The 17,818-nt window shown below is 51.0% G+C and overlaps 1 protein-coding gene across 3 annotated transcripts in view; it reads right to left on the bottom strand.

Annotated features, from left to right (window-relative positions):
- Nucleotides 1-17,818, bottom strand: part of USP24 (ubiquitin specific peptidase 24) — a 132,965-nt gene that overhangs the window by 40,901 nt on the left and 74,246 nt on the right. For all 3 annotated transcript variants that reach the window (XM_055140935.1, XM_055140933.1, XM_055140934.1), the window contains exons 25-39: nucleotides 16,684-16,750; nucleotides 16,451-16,561; nucleotides 15,495-15,593; nucleotides 15,241-15,414; nucleotides 12,877-12,962; nucleotides 12,625-12,718; nucleotides 10,742-10,897; nucleotides 10,091-10,188; nucleotides 7,827-7,922; nucleotides 7,488-7,716; nucleotides 6,185-6,344; nucleotides 5,519-5,674; nucleotides 3,477-3,547; nucleotides 2,722-2,882; nucleotides 764-825 (exon numbers count right to left, since the gene is read on the bottom strand). In XM_055140935.1, the coding sequence (XP_054996910.1) occupies nucleotides 764-825; nucleotides 2,722-2,882; nucleotides 3,477-3,547; nucleotides 5,519-5,674; nucleotides 6,185-6,344; nucleotides 7,488-7,716; nucleotides 7,827-7,922; nucleotides 10,091-10,188; nucleotides 10,742-10,897; nucleotides 12,625-12,718; nucleotides 12,877-12,962; nucleotides 15,241-15,414; nucleotides 15,495-15,593; nucleotides 16,451-16,561; nucleotides 16,684-16,750 (1,820 nt within the window). The remainder of the gene's footprint in view (nucleotides 1-763; nucleotides 826-2,721; nucleotides 2,883-3,476; nucleotides 3,548-5,518; nucleotides 5,675-6,184; nucleotides 6,345-7,487; nucleotides 7,717-7,826; nucleotides 7,923-10,090; nucleotides 10,189-10,741; nucleotides 10,898-12,624; nucleotides 12,719-12,876; nucleotides 12,963-15,240; nucleotides 15,415-15,494; nucleotides 15,594-16,450; nucleotides 16,562-16,683; nucleotides 16,751-17,818) is intronic.

Here is a 17,818-nt window from a genome sequence, read left to right as displayed (position 1 = left end):
AAGGTTACATAGAACATTCCAATATGCTTTGTTAAGAATAAATAGATGATTAAAATCTACACATACTAACAGAATTTTTAACAATATTTTAGACACCCAGTACTAAATAATTGACTTCCATCATTATTGCTTCAGTATCAACATAATTCTAAACGAGATTCCATTTTCCTACAATGATCAACCTTACAATTGTCATTAATTAACTATATTAAAAGTTTTATCCAATGGTTGGAAGGATCGGTTGGGATGGGAGATGTATGTGATGGTCTCTCGGTATCTGTGTTGCAAACCAAAATGCCCAAAAGTAAAGAGAGAGATGTGGGAAATTGTCTGCCATGGGTGATGGGGGGAGGGAAGGGGGGGGTATACTGGGGAGACTGGTGGTGGGGAATGTGCACTGGTAGAGGGATGGGTGTTTGAACACTATATAACTGTAACTCAAACATGAAAGCTTGTAACTATATCTCATGGTGATTCAATAAAATAAAATTAAAAAGTATTATCAGAATTAAACTAAGTCCTGATAATTTTTAAAATAAATATTCTGAACATACTAATGGTAGGGTACAGAATAGAAAAAGAGGTCACTAATGCATGAATTTGGGTTTACATGCTATTTCCAAGAAAATAAATTTCAAGTTCAAATAATATAACTTCATTTACATTGCTGATTCAATCAGATTAGTAATGTTCATAAGGTTTTCTCCTCTATCTTTCTCCAATCCCTTCTCCCAACGTATGTCAAAGTAAGGCATTTACTTACTTGTTAGGTCATCTAATAATTGGCACCTCAGATCAAAATATTCCATGCACTGAGACAACAGTCTAAAAAGACAAATTCATTATTAAAAATGGGCCGACTTAAAAATAAATAAAAAGCATTTTCCTTATAAGAATAATTTCATAAAACAAGTGAGCAAGAGAAAATTTTTAAACATAAATGACTACCTTCTTTGTTGCTATTTTGTTTGGGCCACAGCTGGCAGTGCTCAGGGCTTACTCCTGGCTCTGCCCTGAGGGATAACTCCTCACAGTGCTCCAGGGAACATATGTGCCACCAGGGATCGCACCAAGGTCAGTCACATGCAAGGCAAGTGACCGGACTGCTGTAGAATCTCTCCAGCTCCCTAATCACTATATTAATTCAAGTTCAATACTTTAGCAGGAAGCAAACTAATGGTTTTAGTAAGCCGACAAAGTGTAGGAACAATTGGGTAACCTGAGAGAAACTTACTAAATCTATGCATTCTGTGATGATACATAAACAGTATACATAATACACTGATTACATTCATTTGTTCAATTAAAAACCGAATACTCTGTGCCTAGGACTTTTAGGCAATGGGGGACAAAGAACACAGAGAGACAAAACCCATACACTGATGTAAGAGGAAGAAGGGCCAGGGCCGGGGCAGAGTTGCACACGCCTCTGTGAGATCTCAGCCCTGGTTCTGGGGTGTGGGCAGGTGAGCCCTGCAGGTGTGGCCTGGGCACCATTTGTTCTAGCCCAGCACCACTGGGTGTGGCCCCTGTGACACTCGGCAGTGCACGGGGGCTCCTCCAGCTCCGAGCTCAGGGGACACCACAGCAGAGCTGAAGAACCAGGCACGCGGTGCTGGGACTCAAACCTGGGCCTCCCAAAGGCTTTACCTGCAGATGCCCAAGCCTGCACTGCCCTGAGCAGCAGCAGCAGTGACCACCAAGCATGTACTTGGCCCACTAGCTGCCTCTAGGGGTTACTTCATGACTTAATGGACACGGGTATCAGTTTAGGGTGAGGAAAAATGGACATAGGTATCAGACAGCAATGGCTGTGCAACAAAATGAATCAATTTAACACTATGCTGTGTAGCTAAAAACAGAAACGGAAATCTTGTTATGGGTACTTCACCACACAAAAACAAAAAACTCAACCAAATGAAAAACCACTCCTATATATATATTTGCTCTTTGGGTCACATCCAGCGATGCTCAGGTGTTACTCCTGGCTCTGTGCTCAGGAATTACTCCTGGCGGTGCTTGGGGGACCATATGGTATGCCAGGGATTGAACCAGGTTGGCAGCGTGCAAGGCAAATGCCCTACCCATTATACTATCACTCTAGACCCTAAAAGAAAATATCACCCATATCTGGACATTAGTATGTCAGGGCTCAAGAGACATTTGCAACGCTCCTTCCCTGCAGGGCGCCAATCAGAAACTCTAAACACAAGCACTGAGACCGTGACAGGCACTTTCCCACGGCGTTCGTGCACCTGAGCAGGGAGCGCTGGTAAAGATGAGCGAAGGAGCTCGCCCCGAGGTTACTGTGTTATCTCCCGCTTGGCGCCCGGTCTGCCCAAGCCATGCTCTGACAGCTTCTTTCTTACACTAGAGAAGGCGTGAAGGTGGGTGGACAGGGGGCGGGGGAGGCGCTGTGTGAGGAGAGGAGGAGCCGGCCAGGAGCAGTGTCTGTCACAGGGACCCACTGGGCTCTCACCGGCCAGCTGCGCGCCTCTTCTCTCTGGGGTCTGCAGGGAATCGGGGGGAAGTGGGAGTTGAGGGTGAGAAACGGAAACTGGTATCACTTCTACTAACGCTCCCACTGGAGGAGGGAGAACCGGAATCGCCAGCTTTCCGCACAGCATGAGGAGCCTCTGTCGTCTCTGTAACGCACCGACGGACTTCTCGGAGCAGAGCACCACCAGCCCCCGTTCGGCTCTTCCCCTCTGCATCGCTCACCTCTGATTGACGCCTCTCATAATACTGGTTGGGGACCAGAGAGGCAGCTGAGCTGTGAGAATCACGCCCAGGAGAAACTGATTTGGCTTCTGCACATCTGGATGAGCTGAAGTGTCCGTCTGACTGAGAGTGTACAGCTGGTCACAGGCGACCCTGCGAATCTGGAAGGACACCATTAATAGCAAAGGAAACGCATCCCCCAAGAGCTAGATGATCTCTCCCCCCGTCCACTCCCAGAGGGGATCAGCCTCAGTCACTAATGGCCAAGTCTCTGTTCGGTCAAACAGCGCCAAAGGCAAACAAAGTGTGGCCTGGGAAATGACCTCCCAAATGACTCGACCCTCCTTTGAAAGCTTACAGGACTTCAAGGTCCTGTAAGAAAATCAGAATGACAAGATATAATGAAAAGTTCCTGGCTTGACGCTGTTTGTTCTTGCTTCTGACCACGTTGATGCTAATTAACACCAACCACCTGACTCTCACTACGGGCTTTGAACACAGTTTCAAACTTTGAATACTTGTTTGTCACAAACAAGCCTGAATGGCAGTACTGGTCTCTAACCTGGTGGTGGACAACAGAAAAGGCATAGGGAAAATAGGCAGATGGTTCAGTGGTCACTTGGTTTTCAAAGTGGTCTGGCCCCTCTGTCAGGCCCCTGAGGCGACTACCTGCCACTCCTCCTGCACAGGTATCCCGAGAGCCCAGGATGGAGCAGGACCACAGGTGGTTCAAGGGAAACATCAACATTCCTTACCTCAGCACTGGGCGAGCCAAGCAGAATATCGATGATGAAGTCGGCCACGCAGGGCAAGCTATAGAAAGATGCTAACAATAAGAAGAATTGCAGTTAGGAAAAATAATATTCAAATTTCAAAAGTTGTGAGTCATTTCTTAAGCTTGACTATAGCGTAAGTATATCTAGCCTCGGCCATGGTTTAGAGCAACCCCAACACCGGGACAGCTGCCCACAGTCTGGGAGCTCCTTGGGGTCTAAGGTGCTCGGGAGCCGGACAATGTCTCGGTAATCTCTGTATCTGACATTCTAGTGCCTGCCTCTCATATACCAGAAGAAATAAATCTTGCCTTGACAACCTACCAGGCTTTGTAAGCTACAACATGTGCCTTAAAATAAACCTTATGGACAATAATAAAGCATAAAGGGAAGTTGTTAAGTTTTTCCATCCTGGTTTAAAAATAGCTGCACACTAAATTATAGAAGATCATGTGAAGAGTACGGTATGTGTTCAAAAACTGTTCACATGACACCTGTCATATAATTACCCCTAGAAAGCATTCCTGCTCAAGTACTGAATCCCTATCTAAATGCCCCAAATTTTCAAATGTTTGTATCGTATGATTTGTTTGGGTTCCCAAAGAAACGTGGGACGAACACCAGCCCTATGTTAGAGGCAGTCTGAATCCACAGTAACTGGGAAGAACGGGGCCCTCTGATGGTCGGCACAATCTGGAAAGGGAGCTGCTAAGACTCGGTTTTGAGCACGTGTTTCTGCAGGGCCCACTGCATGCTGGTAGGGGTGGGGCAGAGGAAACTCAGCAGGAACAAAGCAGACACCACCTCACTGGGGCGGGGGGCAAGGAGGAAGGGCGACAGCACCCCTGAGATACTGCAGCTGGCGACGGGGGGTGGGGGGTGGGCAGACAGTGCTGCGGAGAGGGGAGGGCTGTGATTTATTTTAAGAGGAGGTCAGAAAACATCTGCTCAGAAGGTGATGCGAAGCAGAGATCCTAGCCAAGAGCAAGAGGCAGCTTGTGACCATCCCAGGAGGAGCAGCCGTCTCAAGGGCGGAGGCAGGACATGACTGCAGTGTGGGGGCCGCAGGAGGAGGGGCCGCTGCCGGCCAGTGGGGGGTGTGTGTCTGGGAGCCTGGAAAGGTCTGGCTTTGCCACAGCGAGAGCTGAAAAGCCACAGTCGTTTTCAACAGGGGAGGACAGGACCTGACTTGCAGTTCAGAAGGTCCCCTCTGGCCACTGGGAGGCGGGCAGACTGCAGGGGCAGGGGCAGGAGATCAGCCGGGGCGTCCTGCTGTACTCCCCAGGAGAAGTGGTGGCAGACTGGGGGGCACGGACGGTGACAAAGGCACAGAGGGCGGAATCTAAGCACCCAAGGAGGCGCAGGTCGGGGTGAAACCGAGTAAGAAGGCCACGGCTTTGGCCAGAGCAGCTGCTTGAAGCTGCCATGACATAAGCCGGGGCAATCTTGGGTGGTGTGGACCAGATCAGCAGTGCAACGTTCTGGAGAGCTTGGGGTGTCGATTTCATACACAAGCAGAGGAGTGTGATGGGCAGGGGGGGGGGGGCAGGTCACAGATGCAGGTCGAGGTGTTGTAACAGCACACACGTGAACTGAAGGCTGTGAAGAGCTGACTCAGCAAAAGCACGCAGAGGAGAAACGAGGGGGGCAGAGCCTGGGGGTGCTGAGGTCCAGAGCGTGACTGAGGCACTGGGACGGGCAAGTCTGAGCTTTAGTTTTCAGAGCAGTGATCATCAGTTCAGGAGCGGACACGGAACTCTCATTCTGGAACTGGTGCACAAGCCAGTCTGGGCTGTCCGAATCCCCTGCTGGAGAGGACGCGCCCGGGGAGGCCCAGCCCAGTGGGAGCCTGGACTGGAACGGCGGCCAACAGCACGTGCTCAGAATCTCATGACTCTCGAGGGCCCGCCAGGACTCCTGCCCACTTTTCTTACTGCCACCTCTATGAACACACCCAATCTGAGGAGCTGCCCGTGACGCCCCCCAGGACCCCGGGGAGGCCCCCCGGCAGGCCCCCGGCATACCGAGCTGCTGGCTCCGGAGCTGGAGGCAGGTGACGAGCAGGGACAGCGCCTCCCCCGCGATCAGCGAGTCTTTGGTGGACACGGACTGCTGGCGCACGCAGATGCCCGCGTGCAGCGCCACCGGGTCGCCTTCGCTCCCCGAGCTGCAGGTGCTCCCTGAAAGCGGGCAAGCAGGGTTCAGGCACGGCCCACCAGCCCCGCTGACTTCCCAGCCCGCCTCCTCCCACTTCTGAGGGCCTGGGGCTGCACCCGGCGGTGCTCGGGGCTTCCTCCTGGTGAGCCTCGGGGGACCATACGGGACGGCCGCGTCAAGGCACGTGCCCTACCCCCATACTATCTCTCCAGTCGCAAACGGCTTTCTTCTTAAATGACACAAAACAAGGTGCACACATTTTTGGGAGTGGTGGGGGTGGGGGATTTGGGCCACACCCAGATGCTCAAGAACTACCATAGGGGATGCTGGGGATTGAGCCCGGGTCAGCTGCATGTACCCTACCAGCTGTACTATCGCTCTGGCCCCAACGTGAACAAATCTTAAGCATAGAACTTGATGAGTTTATAGTCGAATCTGAAAGGAAGAGTCTTTATAACTTAGTCCTGCTACAAGAGATCCTTAAGAGCTATGTCTTGCCCCGATTTTTAATTACTCTCCCTTTGAATCAGTACCTGAACTGCTAAGTCTGTTTCGAATCCCAGCAGGAAACAGAGAATTGCTTTCTTTAATTGGTTGGCTACTCCCAACAAGGTCTAGTCGTCCAGCAGCTGCAGCCCATGACAATCTCATGAAACAAGCCACGGTGGCAGTGAAATCACTTACTTCCATTGTCTAGAGAAGCAGGGAAAGAATATTAGGAGAAACAGCCTGAACACATTCCATGGACTTCGAGAGCCTCCTTCTTGGTCTCGGTTTTGTGATACTCTCTCCCCTCCAAGATCATTCAGAGACTCTTTCATACTTCTGTACTGTTCACAGACCTTCTCCCCATATCGTCTGATACTCCTATAACAGGGACTACAAGGGATGGAGAGAGGACAGTGGACAGGGCGCTTCTCTTGCACAAAGCTGACCAGAGTTCAATCCACAGGACCACATATGGCTCCCAATGCCCCGTCAGGAGTAAACCTTGAGTGCAGAGACAGGATCAAGCCCTGAGCATTGCCAGGTGTGGCCCAAAAAGCTCAAACAAACAAAAATACAGCCAGAAAAACCCAAAAAACCCAACCAAACAAAAAAACTCCAGACTACTCTTTTTGTTTGTGTGCCACAGCTGGCCCCAATGCTCAGGGGCTACTTCTGGATCTACTCCTGGCAGGCTTGGGGACAATATGGGATGCTGGGGATTGAAACCAGGTCGACCACGTGCAAGGCAAGTGCCCCACCCACTGTACTATCTCTCTGGTCCCTCTAACTAAAATTTTGATGTTGCTTTTCGTGCTGGGTGCTTGAACTTAGGTCTGCATGCTTTGTGCTCAGTCTGTTGAACTCTCTCTCCAGCCCTAAGCTCTAACTGCTAATTCCCTGTCACCAATTTTTTTACTCCCTACACATTTTTACAAACCACCCGCTGGCCTATGTGAGTTATAAGGTGCCCCCCTGAGAAGCTCAAGCTCGGGTTTCTGTCTAACTTGGTTCACACTTCCCCTTTACTTGAAAAACTCCTTTCTTCAAGTCCTCATCCTTCCGCAGCCAGTGGGTCTGGACACCACTGCGAGTCCCGTCTGTTCTTCAGAGGCCCGCACACAGCCATCCACGATACCCACTGGCAATACTCCGGTCAGTAATTGTTTGGTGGGGGTTGAAGGGCACACTCAGTGGTGCTCAGGGGACACCAGGGCTGCACCCAGCAGTGCTGGGGGCCACACAATACTTGGGCTCAAACCCAGAACCCTGTGAATGTGCAAGACATGCACATTCTACCACACTCTACCACTTCGGCCCTCACACCCGCCTGTGCCGCCGGCCCCGCACCTGGATGGCCACTCGGGCAGCCGGGATGATCTCCTCCACTCGGATGGAGGACCTGTCGGACACCGACAGCTGCCGGTAGGAGGACTTCTCGGGGGTGCCGCACAGTGACATCTGCCGGCTCGACTGCCGGCTGACGTTCCGGAAGGGGCGGGAGGAAAGGGCTTCGATGCCGTCTTTGGTGAGGTCTTCATCCAGTAACGTGGGCATGGTCTGTCCCACAAGTAAGAATCTGGAGAAGAAAAGAAAACAACAACAACAGTTTACTCAGGGTCACTGCACACTATTTAGGTGGCAAGCGAGTGCAGCAGAGCCGGCGAGGCGCAGGGGGCGCCCACCTACCGGGCGAGCTGCAGACAGATGGAGTACACGCCCTGCCGCGTCTCGTAGTCGACTTCCGAGGGGATGGAGTCCCTCTGCATGACGTTCACTACCAAGCTGCGGAGGAGAGAAAACAAGACGCTACAGATTCCAACTTCTTCCACAGATTTTTCTGCCAGTGATCCACCGTTTCAAAGGTCCCCAACTTCTGACAACCCCGACAGACATCAATGAACCACGGCTGGTTTCCCTTTGACACCTACAGCCTTCACGGGCCACCGGAAGTCAGAGACCCTATTAGCCAAGAAGATGCTGAAGAGAGTCTGAAGAGTTTTCAGGAGCTGGGCTAGTAAGTTCAACAACGGCCTGGGCCTCATAAAACTTTTACAATCAAAAAACAGATTTAAAATTGTTATGCCCAGCACCACTGGTCACCCGTATCCACAGCAAACTGTCTTAGCACAAAGGCTTCCTCACCGCTCTACTTGGGGCCTCAGGACACTTTCCTCCCAGTGTCCCCGGTCTCGCAACATCCCCCTCCCGCAGGGCTTTGTGAAAGGCCACCCGTGGGAGGCCCTGTCCGAGTGGGCCGACCACCACACCTCTCCACCCCCCTTGGAGACGACCCTCAGCACAGACGCACAGACTCTCTTTCCTCAACTTCCTGGCGGTCTCCCGCCCTACACTCCCTGAGGGCTCAGCTGAAGGCCCATAGATTCCCCCGCTGCTTCCAGGGCTCAGAGCAATGCCTGGCACAGAACTGTTTGTTTGGGGGCCACACCCAGCAGTGCTGGGGCCACTGCACCCCAGTCCAGTGAGCGGTCTCCCTTGACGTATAAGTTAGCTGACACACAACAAGAAGCCAGAAGTAAAATCTCTTTATTACTACCCGGCGTAGTTAGCTGAGTCATGTGGAAGGAGGTTTTATGAAGAATCCCTCCACGCTGTTGAGCCAAGAACAAAACCGAGTGTTCTGGGGCTCCCACATGCTCAGACAAGGCTTCGGCCTTGCATCCCATTCCTTCCTGTCAAGCCATCTCCCTGATTTCTCCGGCTCCTCACGGTCTCGACCCAGGAATCCTGAAGCTGGGATTCCTCCAACAAGCCCTGGCAAACATGAAGCTCTTTCTTCCTTCCTCACGGGCCCAGCGGCATGCCTGCTTCTTTCCAACAGAGCAAAGGTCCCCTTGCTGCAGGGCATGAGCCCCATTTAAGCCCTGTGTATGATTCATTCATTTATCCGGTGTTTGGGCCACCCCCCACGATGCTCATGGCTTACTTGGGACTCTGCTCAGTGATCATTGCTCACGGGGCTTGGGGAGCCGTATGTGGGGCCGAGGACTCCAGCTGCCCTCTCTCTCTGGCCCTCACCTTTACTCTTTCCATCCTCTCGGCCCCTTTCAGCCAGTCTACAAAGAGAACCTTGCTTTTCACAAGACTGAGAGGAAAAGTCAGAACCCAAAAACAAATGTCTGCCCCCTTGGCTCTTCCCTCCTTGCCCCCACCCCTCCCCCTCGGCCAGCTCTCATGACCCAGGGCCTACACTTACACACGGACGCTGCACCCCGCCCGACGGGGCCACGCCCCCCTTCTCTCCAAGGCGCACACTCAGCGTGTGACTCACGGGCGCCTCATGACGCAACCAGACTCATTTCCCCGAATCCCCTCTACCTCCTTCCGCGTCTGCTCTCGAACGACTCAAGGTCCAGCATCTACTCAGGTTCCCGGCCAGAAACCACAGGGCATTTGTGTCAGTTACAGAGACGTTGTCAGGGCTGCGGTCAGCCACAACGCCTGCTGCAACTGCCTTGTGTGTGAAAGCGGTCATCTCTCCCCGACTGCTGTCCACTCCCCGTGGTCCTCCTGCCTCCAGCCTCTTCCGTTCTCACCCACCTCCACCGAAACCAGTCATCTGAGGCAACCCCAGGCCAAGAAACCGTCTTTTCACGACTGACAAGGTGCCAAGGAAATCCCTCAGCCTGACTCTTGTGTTTTTCTCCTGTACCCTCGGCTTGAGCCTCACGCCCAGGACAGGTTATGCCCAAGACAAAGCACTTCTGAATCCCACCACATATTTTACAATGATGCTCTGAGGCTGGTCGCTCTCTAGCTAATCTCAGAGTCCCCTGCACTAATGCCCTGCCACTCTGGATCACTATCAAACTCACGGTCACGTCACTCCAGCTGATGCAGGGTCCTCCCCACGGGGGTAAAGACGGGGCTGTCTCAGCTCTTCACGTACTAAAATACCAGACACGGAACGCAAGCATTACATGCAAACTAACCTCAAGCCTCCCGCTTTGAGGAAGTTCTCACAGAAGGACTTCGCACAGTTTCTTGCCATGTCATCATCAGCCGTTGGCATGAGTTTGGAGCTCAGAACCTTGGAAACACACAAGCACAATTATGTCCAGCACTGAATCCAGGACCTTTTGCTCAAAGTTTTCCAATAGTATATATTTTTTTCTCCCCTTGAAATAACGTGAATGTTGCCTGACAAAAACCTTCAGAAAAAATTATTAATACCAACTAATTAAACTAGCTTTAAGAAGTTGTGATGCATCTGACAAACAGTCTGTGGATTAACAGCAATGTCGAAGCTTGTCAAAATTTCAGGAGACACAATATGAGATACAGGGTTTTATTTTTGTTTTCGGCTTGCTTGCACTGGGGCCCTCCGGGCAGGGCACTGGCGCTGAGCTTCCCCAGCCCCGGCCTTCTGCTCTAGAGGCTACCCCGCAGCAAGGAAATATACAGAGGCGTGAACTAAAAAAATCTTTACAAAAGAGTCAAAATCGAAGTTTTCAATAATAAGCTACTCTTTTCACTTAAAAAAAAAAAGCCTAATCTGTAACAGACAACATCGTGACAACATACGGCTGCTGGTGGGTCTCTGCCGCCTGACCTGAGAGCCGGGCGGGCGCAGGCGGGCTCACCTCGAGGTTGTAGAGCACTCTGAAGGTGGACATGCCCGGCGCGAAGGAGCGGAAGAGACTCTCCAGGATGGAACTAGCGCTGGGCTGGTGCTGCTGCTTGGAGGCCAGGGAGGGGGACTTGGAGGACTGAGAACTCGCGTCAGACAGCAACGTTTTCTGAGCGTCAGAGTGGAGGAAAGAATGCATGTTTTAAAAGCAAACAGAGACAATAATCCCTACATATCCTACTTTTCCTCTTGAAGCCACCCTAATGAAATTTCCTGTAATTAACCACGTAAGACCATAATAGTGAAATTATTTTATCTGTTTTTTAAAAATTTTATTTATTTCTGCTTTGGGGTCACACCCAGAGATGCTCACGGGTGCACCTGGCTCCAAATTCAGGAATTACTCCTGGCAGTGCTTCGGGGACCATATGGGATGCTGGGCATCAATCCTGGGTCGGCTGCGTGCAAGGCAAACGCCCTTCCCGCTGTGCTATCGCTCTGGCCCCTGATGTGGAAATTATTAACGAAACCTCAAACTCCATGACCCACCGAGAGAAGAGAAGGAGAGCTTTCTAATCCTCCAAGAATCCTTTCGAGAATGTGTACTCTAAGCAACACTCAATTCAAGGACATCATAATTTTTGTTCTACAAGTCTCTACTTCCAAATACTATATAAAAAATACTAAGGACTGAGAAAGCATAGTTGAGAATTTTTAAAACTAGTACTAGTGATATAGTCTACTACCATAATCTTTTAACACATAAGTTACATTTGACGAGTTTATGAGCTGATCTTAACTTTAATCACTGAAATAGTAAGAAAACTTATTAGTTTTAACAATTTCATTTTAATTTACTCTGAAAACATAAAACTATATAAATATACTGTTGCACTGTAGCACTGTCATCCTGTTGTTCATTGATTTGCTCAGGCGGGCACCAGTAAAGTCTCCATGGTGAGACTTGTTACTGTTTTTGGCATATTGAATACGCCCTTGGTAGCTTGCCAGGCTCTGCCGTGCAGGCGGGATACTTTTGGTAGCTTGCCGGGCTCTCCGAGAGGGGTGGAAGAATTGAACCCGGATTGGCCGTGTGCAAGGCTAACACCCTACCCGCTGTGCTATCGCTCCGGGGAGTTTGGTGGGGTGTGGTGTGTGTGTGTGGAGAAGCCTCCCCTGCGGAGCTTGGGGGACCCTATGAGACGTGGAGATGGATCCAGGATTCACTGCATGCAAGGAAAGTGCATGAACCCAGGAACTATCTCTCTGGCTCCAATATACATAAAATTCTTACGGAACAACATTCCAAGAATTACACAAAATGAACTTTACAGAGCAACTGACAAAAACTCAATGGTCATTCCTACACGGAAGCAACTCCAACAAATGCAACCATCACATTCAGAAAGGATCATGACTGGGGCTGGAGCGGGTAGGGCGTTTGCCTTGCATGCAGCAGACCCAGGTCTGATCCCCATATTGTCTTCCACAGGCACCAACACGAGTAATTCCTGAGGGCAGAGCCAAGAGCCTGAGCATTGGGGCCAGGTGTGGACCAAAACCCATTAAAAACAAAAACCAAAAAACAAAAAAAATCAAGGACAGGTACCATGACAGGGAGGCAGAACCAGAGCCCGATTCTGGCCAGGACACTGAAACTCTTCGAGCTGAATTTTCTACCGCTGAACTATACAGGGAACGCTATTAAATGCGATTCCAGCTTAAAATCTGCTTCTACTGATGAATACCCAGAGACTTAGAAAGACCATAGAAGATTCTGATTTCCGTTTATAGAAAAAGTGCTTTTCAGAAGAAACACTTATGGGCAGGAGGCTATGAGGTGGCCTCCGTGGGATTCCAGGCCCATCCCATGAGCTTGGCCCCGGGCACACCTACCTTCCTCCCCAGCGAGTCAAGCTGATCCAGGGCCTCCTGGATGGCCGGGTCGGTGGGTATCAAGAGCAACAGCTTCCGGACTCGCAGCGTTATCCTGAAATGGTGCAAGGTGGAAACGGTCTCACATAAGCCGCCGCGTCGGGAACAAAGAGCCACGGGGCGTAAAGTAAGACACGCCTCACGCCAAGGGGGCCGCAGCCCCTTGGCTGGAGCAGTCAGTGTTGTGTCAAGCTTCGTCCCCCATTCCCTTACCTGGGCTCTTCGAGGTTGGCCAGCTGGTAAAGCATGTCAAAGACATTGCACACGAGCGCCATCACCACGCCGGGGAGGGATTTCTCCTGAGTAAACCAGAAGTACAATGTCAGAAGAAAATCTTCTCATTTTGTAGCAAGAGGCAGCAACCACACTAGCCCCGCAGAGCTGCGGGCAGTGCCACAGCCCTCTGCCAAGTGGCGCTCCAAACGGGACGGTTCTCAACATATTCAGGATAAACATGAGATGGTTAAAAATAGTTAAATTATGCATATTGCTTCTGCTGTTACTTAACTATCATAATCCTGCTGGAGTGGTACTTCTTTTTTTAATTCTTGCTATATATAAGCAGAGTTTCTTAAAACCGGGGACACTGGTGGTGGAAAAAGCACACGGATGAAGGGATGGGTATCGGAACATTAGACGACTGGAACTCGGACAACCTTGTGATTGTGAATCTCACAGTGATTCAATTTAAAAAAATGTACATAAAAATCTTACATTTTGAAATAATTAAAAACATATCCAGAAAAAAAAATTCTCCACCATTTAAATATGAGCTTTGGTACTATTTTACTTTCTTGGTGACTTTCTATTACTTTAAAATATTACTTTCTTTCTCCCAAGAGACACTCCCAGTGGAACTAAGAGGGCAGGTGACTACTCCAGGTATCCGCAGAGCTGGTGGTTTGGGGCGCAGGCCCAGTGAGTCAGTGCTGTCCAGGACCAGCTGCACTCGGAGGTACCGGGGCTACCCCGAGGTGCTGGTGGGGGCACGCAGTGCTGGGGCCTGGACTCAGGGTCCCGGAGGTGAAGCATTATCACCCTCAGCCCAAGAGCAGAACAGTCTGTGCGGTCCCGTACCTGTGGTGTCAAACCGAGTTCCTGACCCAGAGAGTGTTCAGGACACACTGCTCAGGGGCTCCCTCAACCCACTCAACAAACAGCGACGGGACCTCCGCTCTGCTCTAGGTACCGTTTCAGGTACCGGGCACAGCAGTCTGCTCTCACAGGCTCCTAGTTTACCAAGGAGGGAAGACGCTGAACCACATTAAAAACAGATCACGTGAGGGAAAAGTAAAGGAGGAAAGGAAAAGAAGACGCGTGGGGTAGGAAAGCCTTGTTTACACAGGCTTGCCGACAAATGCTCACCCACAAGGCAACACTTTGCATATAAGCTGAAGGTGATGGAAACCAGCCTGACGTGAGGCAAAAACGCCGGGGGCTCAGGGCAGAGCACAGGCACAGGCCCCCGCTCGGGAGGCAGCTGAGTGGTGGGAGGAGGGGCCGAGGGGCTGACCGCAGGGAGGGGAGTTGCCAGCAGAGCCTCGGCTCGGACTGAGGTGGGAGCACGGGGCAAGCCACGCCAACTGCCTGCTCTGGAGGGACCCCCGGCTGCTGGCGCTGGGGACAGGGGATGCAGAGAGCCCAGGGTGGGCCCAACCGAGACATTCCCGGGGGCGGTGGTCACTGGGCTGCAGCAGGGCCTTCAGGGGCAGAGAAGCGAGACTTGTCGAGAGTCTCGGCGGACTCAAAGGGAAGCCAGGCATTTGCTGATGGGTCAGGATGGGCGGGGGAGAAAGACGCTTCCAAGGATGCAGCAGGAGGATCTGGAAGACTCTGAAGCTGAGGAAAATTGTGAGGTGGTGGGGCCACGTCTGCTTCGGATTTTGGCGCCTGTTTCACAGTTAATGTTGAACTAGTAGCTGGATCTATATATCTGGACTTGAAACTAAAGATAAAATTTGGGAAAGGTGTGGCCCAAAAACAACCCCCCCCAAAAAAAAAGGATTAAAATTTGGGGAATTATCAATGTGCGTTTGACAACACTTTGAACTGGGTGAGATTCTGAAGGGCCTGAGCACTGACAGGAACGAGGCCAAAGGACTGAGCCCAGGGCAGCCCTGGTGGAGCCCGGAGCAGCGCGAGAGGCGGAGAGGCAAGCAGGCGGGCGCACGCACAGTGCTGCCAGGGCGGGGATCCCCACAGCAGCTCCGCGGCGGTGAGGCGGAGGGGAGAGATCACCCTGGGAAAACCCTGACTGACTCTCCAGAAGGGGTCAGGAGAGGACCGCGAAGACAAGGCTGTCACGGCGCTTTGTGACTTGGGAAGGAGAGGGCAGAGAAACACGGGGGGGACTGGGCGAGGACTTCCCACCGTCCCGATGGCAGAAACAACAGCATGTTTGGCTGCAGAGGGCGTGACCCAGGAGATGGAAAAGTCGATGACTTTTTTCCGCCTCGCAACTGGAGCCTGGTACTACCCAGCGACCAGAGTTCTGAGAGTCCGAGTTTGAGAAAAATTGGGAAAATGCACAGGGGCTGAGAGCAAGACGGCGCTGCAGCTGGACCTGGCCGGCCGTACCTGCTCCATGGCGTAGGAGGAGCTGAAGACCCCGCTGCTGCTGGAGCTGGAGCTGGTGGAGGAGTCTGCCGAGCTCCCGGACGGGGTCCCGCTGCCCGACGTCTTCACTGTCAGCACTTGCTCATCAGAAAAGCCCAGCTGGTGGAGAAGCTTCTGATCTTTGTTCACCGTCAGCTGCAAACAGCGATTTCTCCGTTACCGGGGAAAGGATGATTAGCAGGTGCAAGAGGGGCCCAGGTCTGGCGCAGACCTACCAGACTGTCATTGGTGAATATCTGTATGTTGTCCACGGGGGAGTACAGCTGCTTGGCGATCTTCCACCGGACACTCCCGATGGTCTCGTTACTGTGGGCCTAGGAGATACAGGAAACAGCTGACACGCTCACCCAGACAACCGCCAGCAAGTATCGCATGTACTATGTCCTGGGACTCTTCCAGAAGTTCTCGACATGGCAGAGAGTCCAGAGACAAGAATCCCTGCCTGGTGGGACTTCCTTCTGGCTCTAAGTGAAGTGTCACCCCAACCCGATGCTCTGCCACCACACCCGGCAGCAAACCTCAAGTCCTCCTCCATGGTCGTGCCTTCTATTCTGGTCCTTCCTGCTGCCCCGGTCACACCAGCAACCTTGGCTGTCACCCAGTAGGCCCATCCCCCACCTTAACCCTGTGTCTACTGCCCGGAGTGACGATCCACAGAAACGCCTTCCTCTGTCTCTGCACAAATGTCACTTTCTGAGTGAGCCTTTTCCTGTCTACCTTTATTTTTTTTTCAAATTTTTCGATTGTGGGCCACATCTGGCAGAGCTCAAGGCTCTATGCTCAGGAATCACTCCTGGTGTTGCTCAGGGAACCATATGAGATGCCAAAGATCAAACTTGGGTCAGCTGTGTGCAAGGCGAACACCAGACCTGTGGTACTATTGCTCTGGCCTCACCCTCCTTTATCTGAAACCATACCTCACACCCACCCCCTCTACCAATTCACCCACGTCATCCTTATTTTATTTTTGTAACATTCACCACCACATGCTGCATATTTACTTAACTGCTTATGCTCCATCAATTTCCATTCACTTCATTCAAAATTTGCCATTATCTTTTAAAATTTTACAACCAAGTAGCTTCTAGAATAGCCATTCCTGCTGCTACCGCCATCAGCAGTGTACTTAGAAAGATAACGCAAACATGTCACAGGGTTGACGGAAACCTACCTCGACAGTGAAAGTATCTTTGGTAGACTCGTAAGTAACATTTAGAGTTAAAAGATGTCCATGAAACGAGGCACCGTGAGGTAGAATAGTTCGTGGAACAGAGTAAAAATCCTTGAAAAGAACACGTCAGACAAGTCAGAGGCACATGGTCACACAGCGACACTGCCAGACTGCGCCCCTGGCTGGCACAGTGAGCTCGTTAGGGAGCTGGAGCAGTTCCGGAAGAGGCTTACCTCGATAGTGATCACATAGCGTTCTGCCAGCAGCAGCAATCTCTCGATGATTACAAGCTTAGTGGATCTAAGGATTGAAGAAAAATCACTTTTAACAGGGTTAAAGTGAGCTGCTGACTCGAGCTCAGGTGTCTATTACACCAAACTGTCTGTTCAAATGTCTCACTGTTAAACCAGTTAGCATTCACTGCTCAAAGGCGAAGCTCTAAAGACGAACTTCCCTTTCGCCCTGGGGAGGTGGTACACCCGGGCACAGCTGCGGGGCACAGCTGGGCCGAGGGAGAGGAAGTTGGCCTCTCCCATTTCTTTCCCTACCCCGTGCTTTCTTCTTATTTTTCTCTTTTTAAAACAACTGTTCCATAAATAAAGAACCTCAGACCCCAGGCAGATTTGGCTGTCAGTTATCAAGAGAGAACAATCAGTGAGTTTGATCTCATAATCTTACAAAGTAAATGTGTCATGTAATTCTGTAATGGATGGAATGTGACAAAGTTCTGAATCCCCCGGGAATGAGAAGACAAATGCAAACCAGTCAGCACACCAACTCTGTGTTTCAATTGGCCTAAGGATGAGGAGGATGGGATGGATAGTCTTAATCCACTTTGAGTAAACATTTTCAAACCCGACAATGTACGTTGTAAGATTCTGCTATTCCCAAGGATTTCAGAGTACTTAAACCAATGTCTGTCTGGAGTCGGAGACAGCACTGGAATGAGAAAGTCAGCTGAGATCCCTTTGTTCAGACCTACTGGCTCTTACCGTTATTTGAAATGACAGGACCCAAGCATTCAACAGCTGATAGTTACCGCCTGGAACTTCACCAAAATAGAGGATACTACACGTGTAAACACTGACAAAGGAAAAGCCAAGTGCTCTTGGCTTAAGCATTTGCTATTCCAGAAGCCTAGTGACTTAAATACGTGGATTTCAAAAACTGAAATGAGGTTCTACTATTCTCTAACAATTAGTCTAGTAAGCTGATTAGGGGTATTGGAAATTTCACTTCATTTTTTTGGTGGGAAGGTTCTGGGGGTTTCTGCCCGGAGGTGTAGGACTCACTCCTGGCTGCGTGCTCCAGGCCACTCCTGGTGGGCCTCAATGCTGAGTGATGACGCGGGATCAGCTGTGCTCAGGC

Source organism: Sorex araneus, chromosome 5 (assembly GCF_027595985.1).
Source record: "Sorex araneus isolate mSorAra2 chromosome 5, mSorAra2.pri, whole genome shotgun sequence".
NCBI classification, from domain to species: domain Eukaryota; kingdom Metazoa; phylum Chordata; class Mammalia; order Eulipotyphla; family Soricidae; genus Sorex; species Sorex araneus.
Note: the sequence above shows the minus strand (reverse complement) of the source record. Positions and strands in the feature narration are given on the sequence as shown.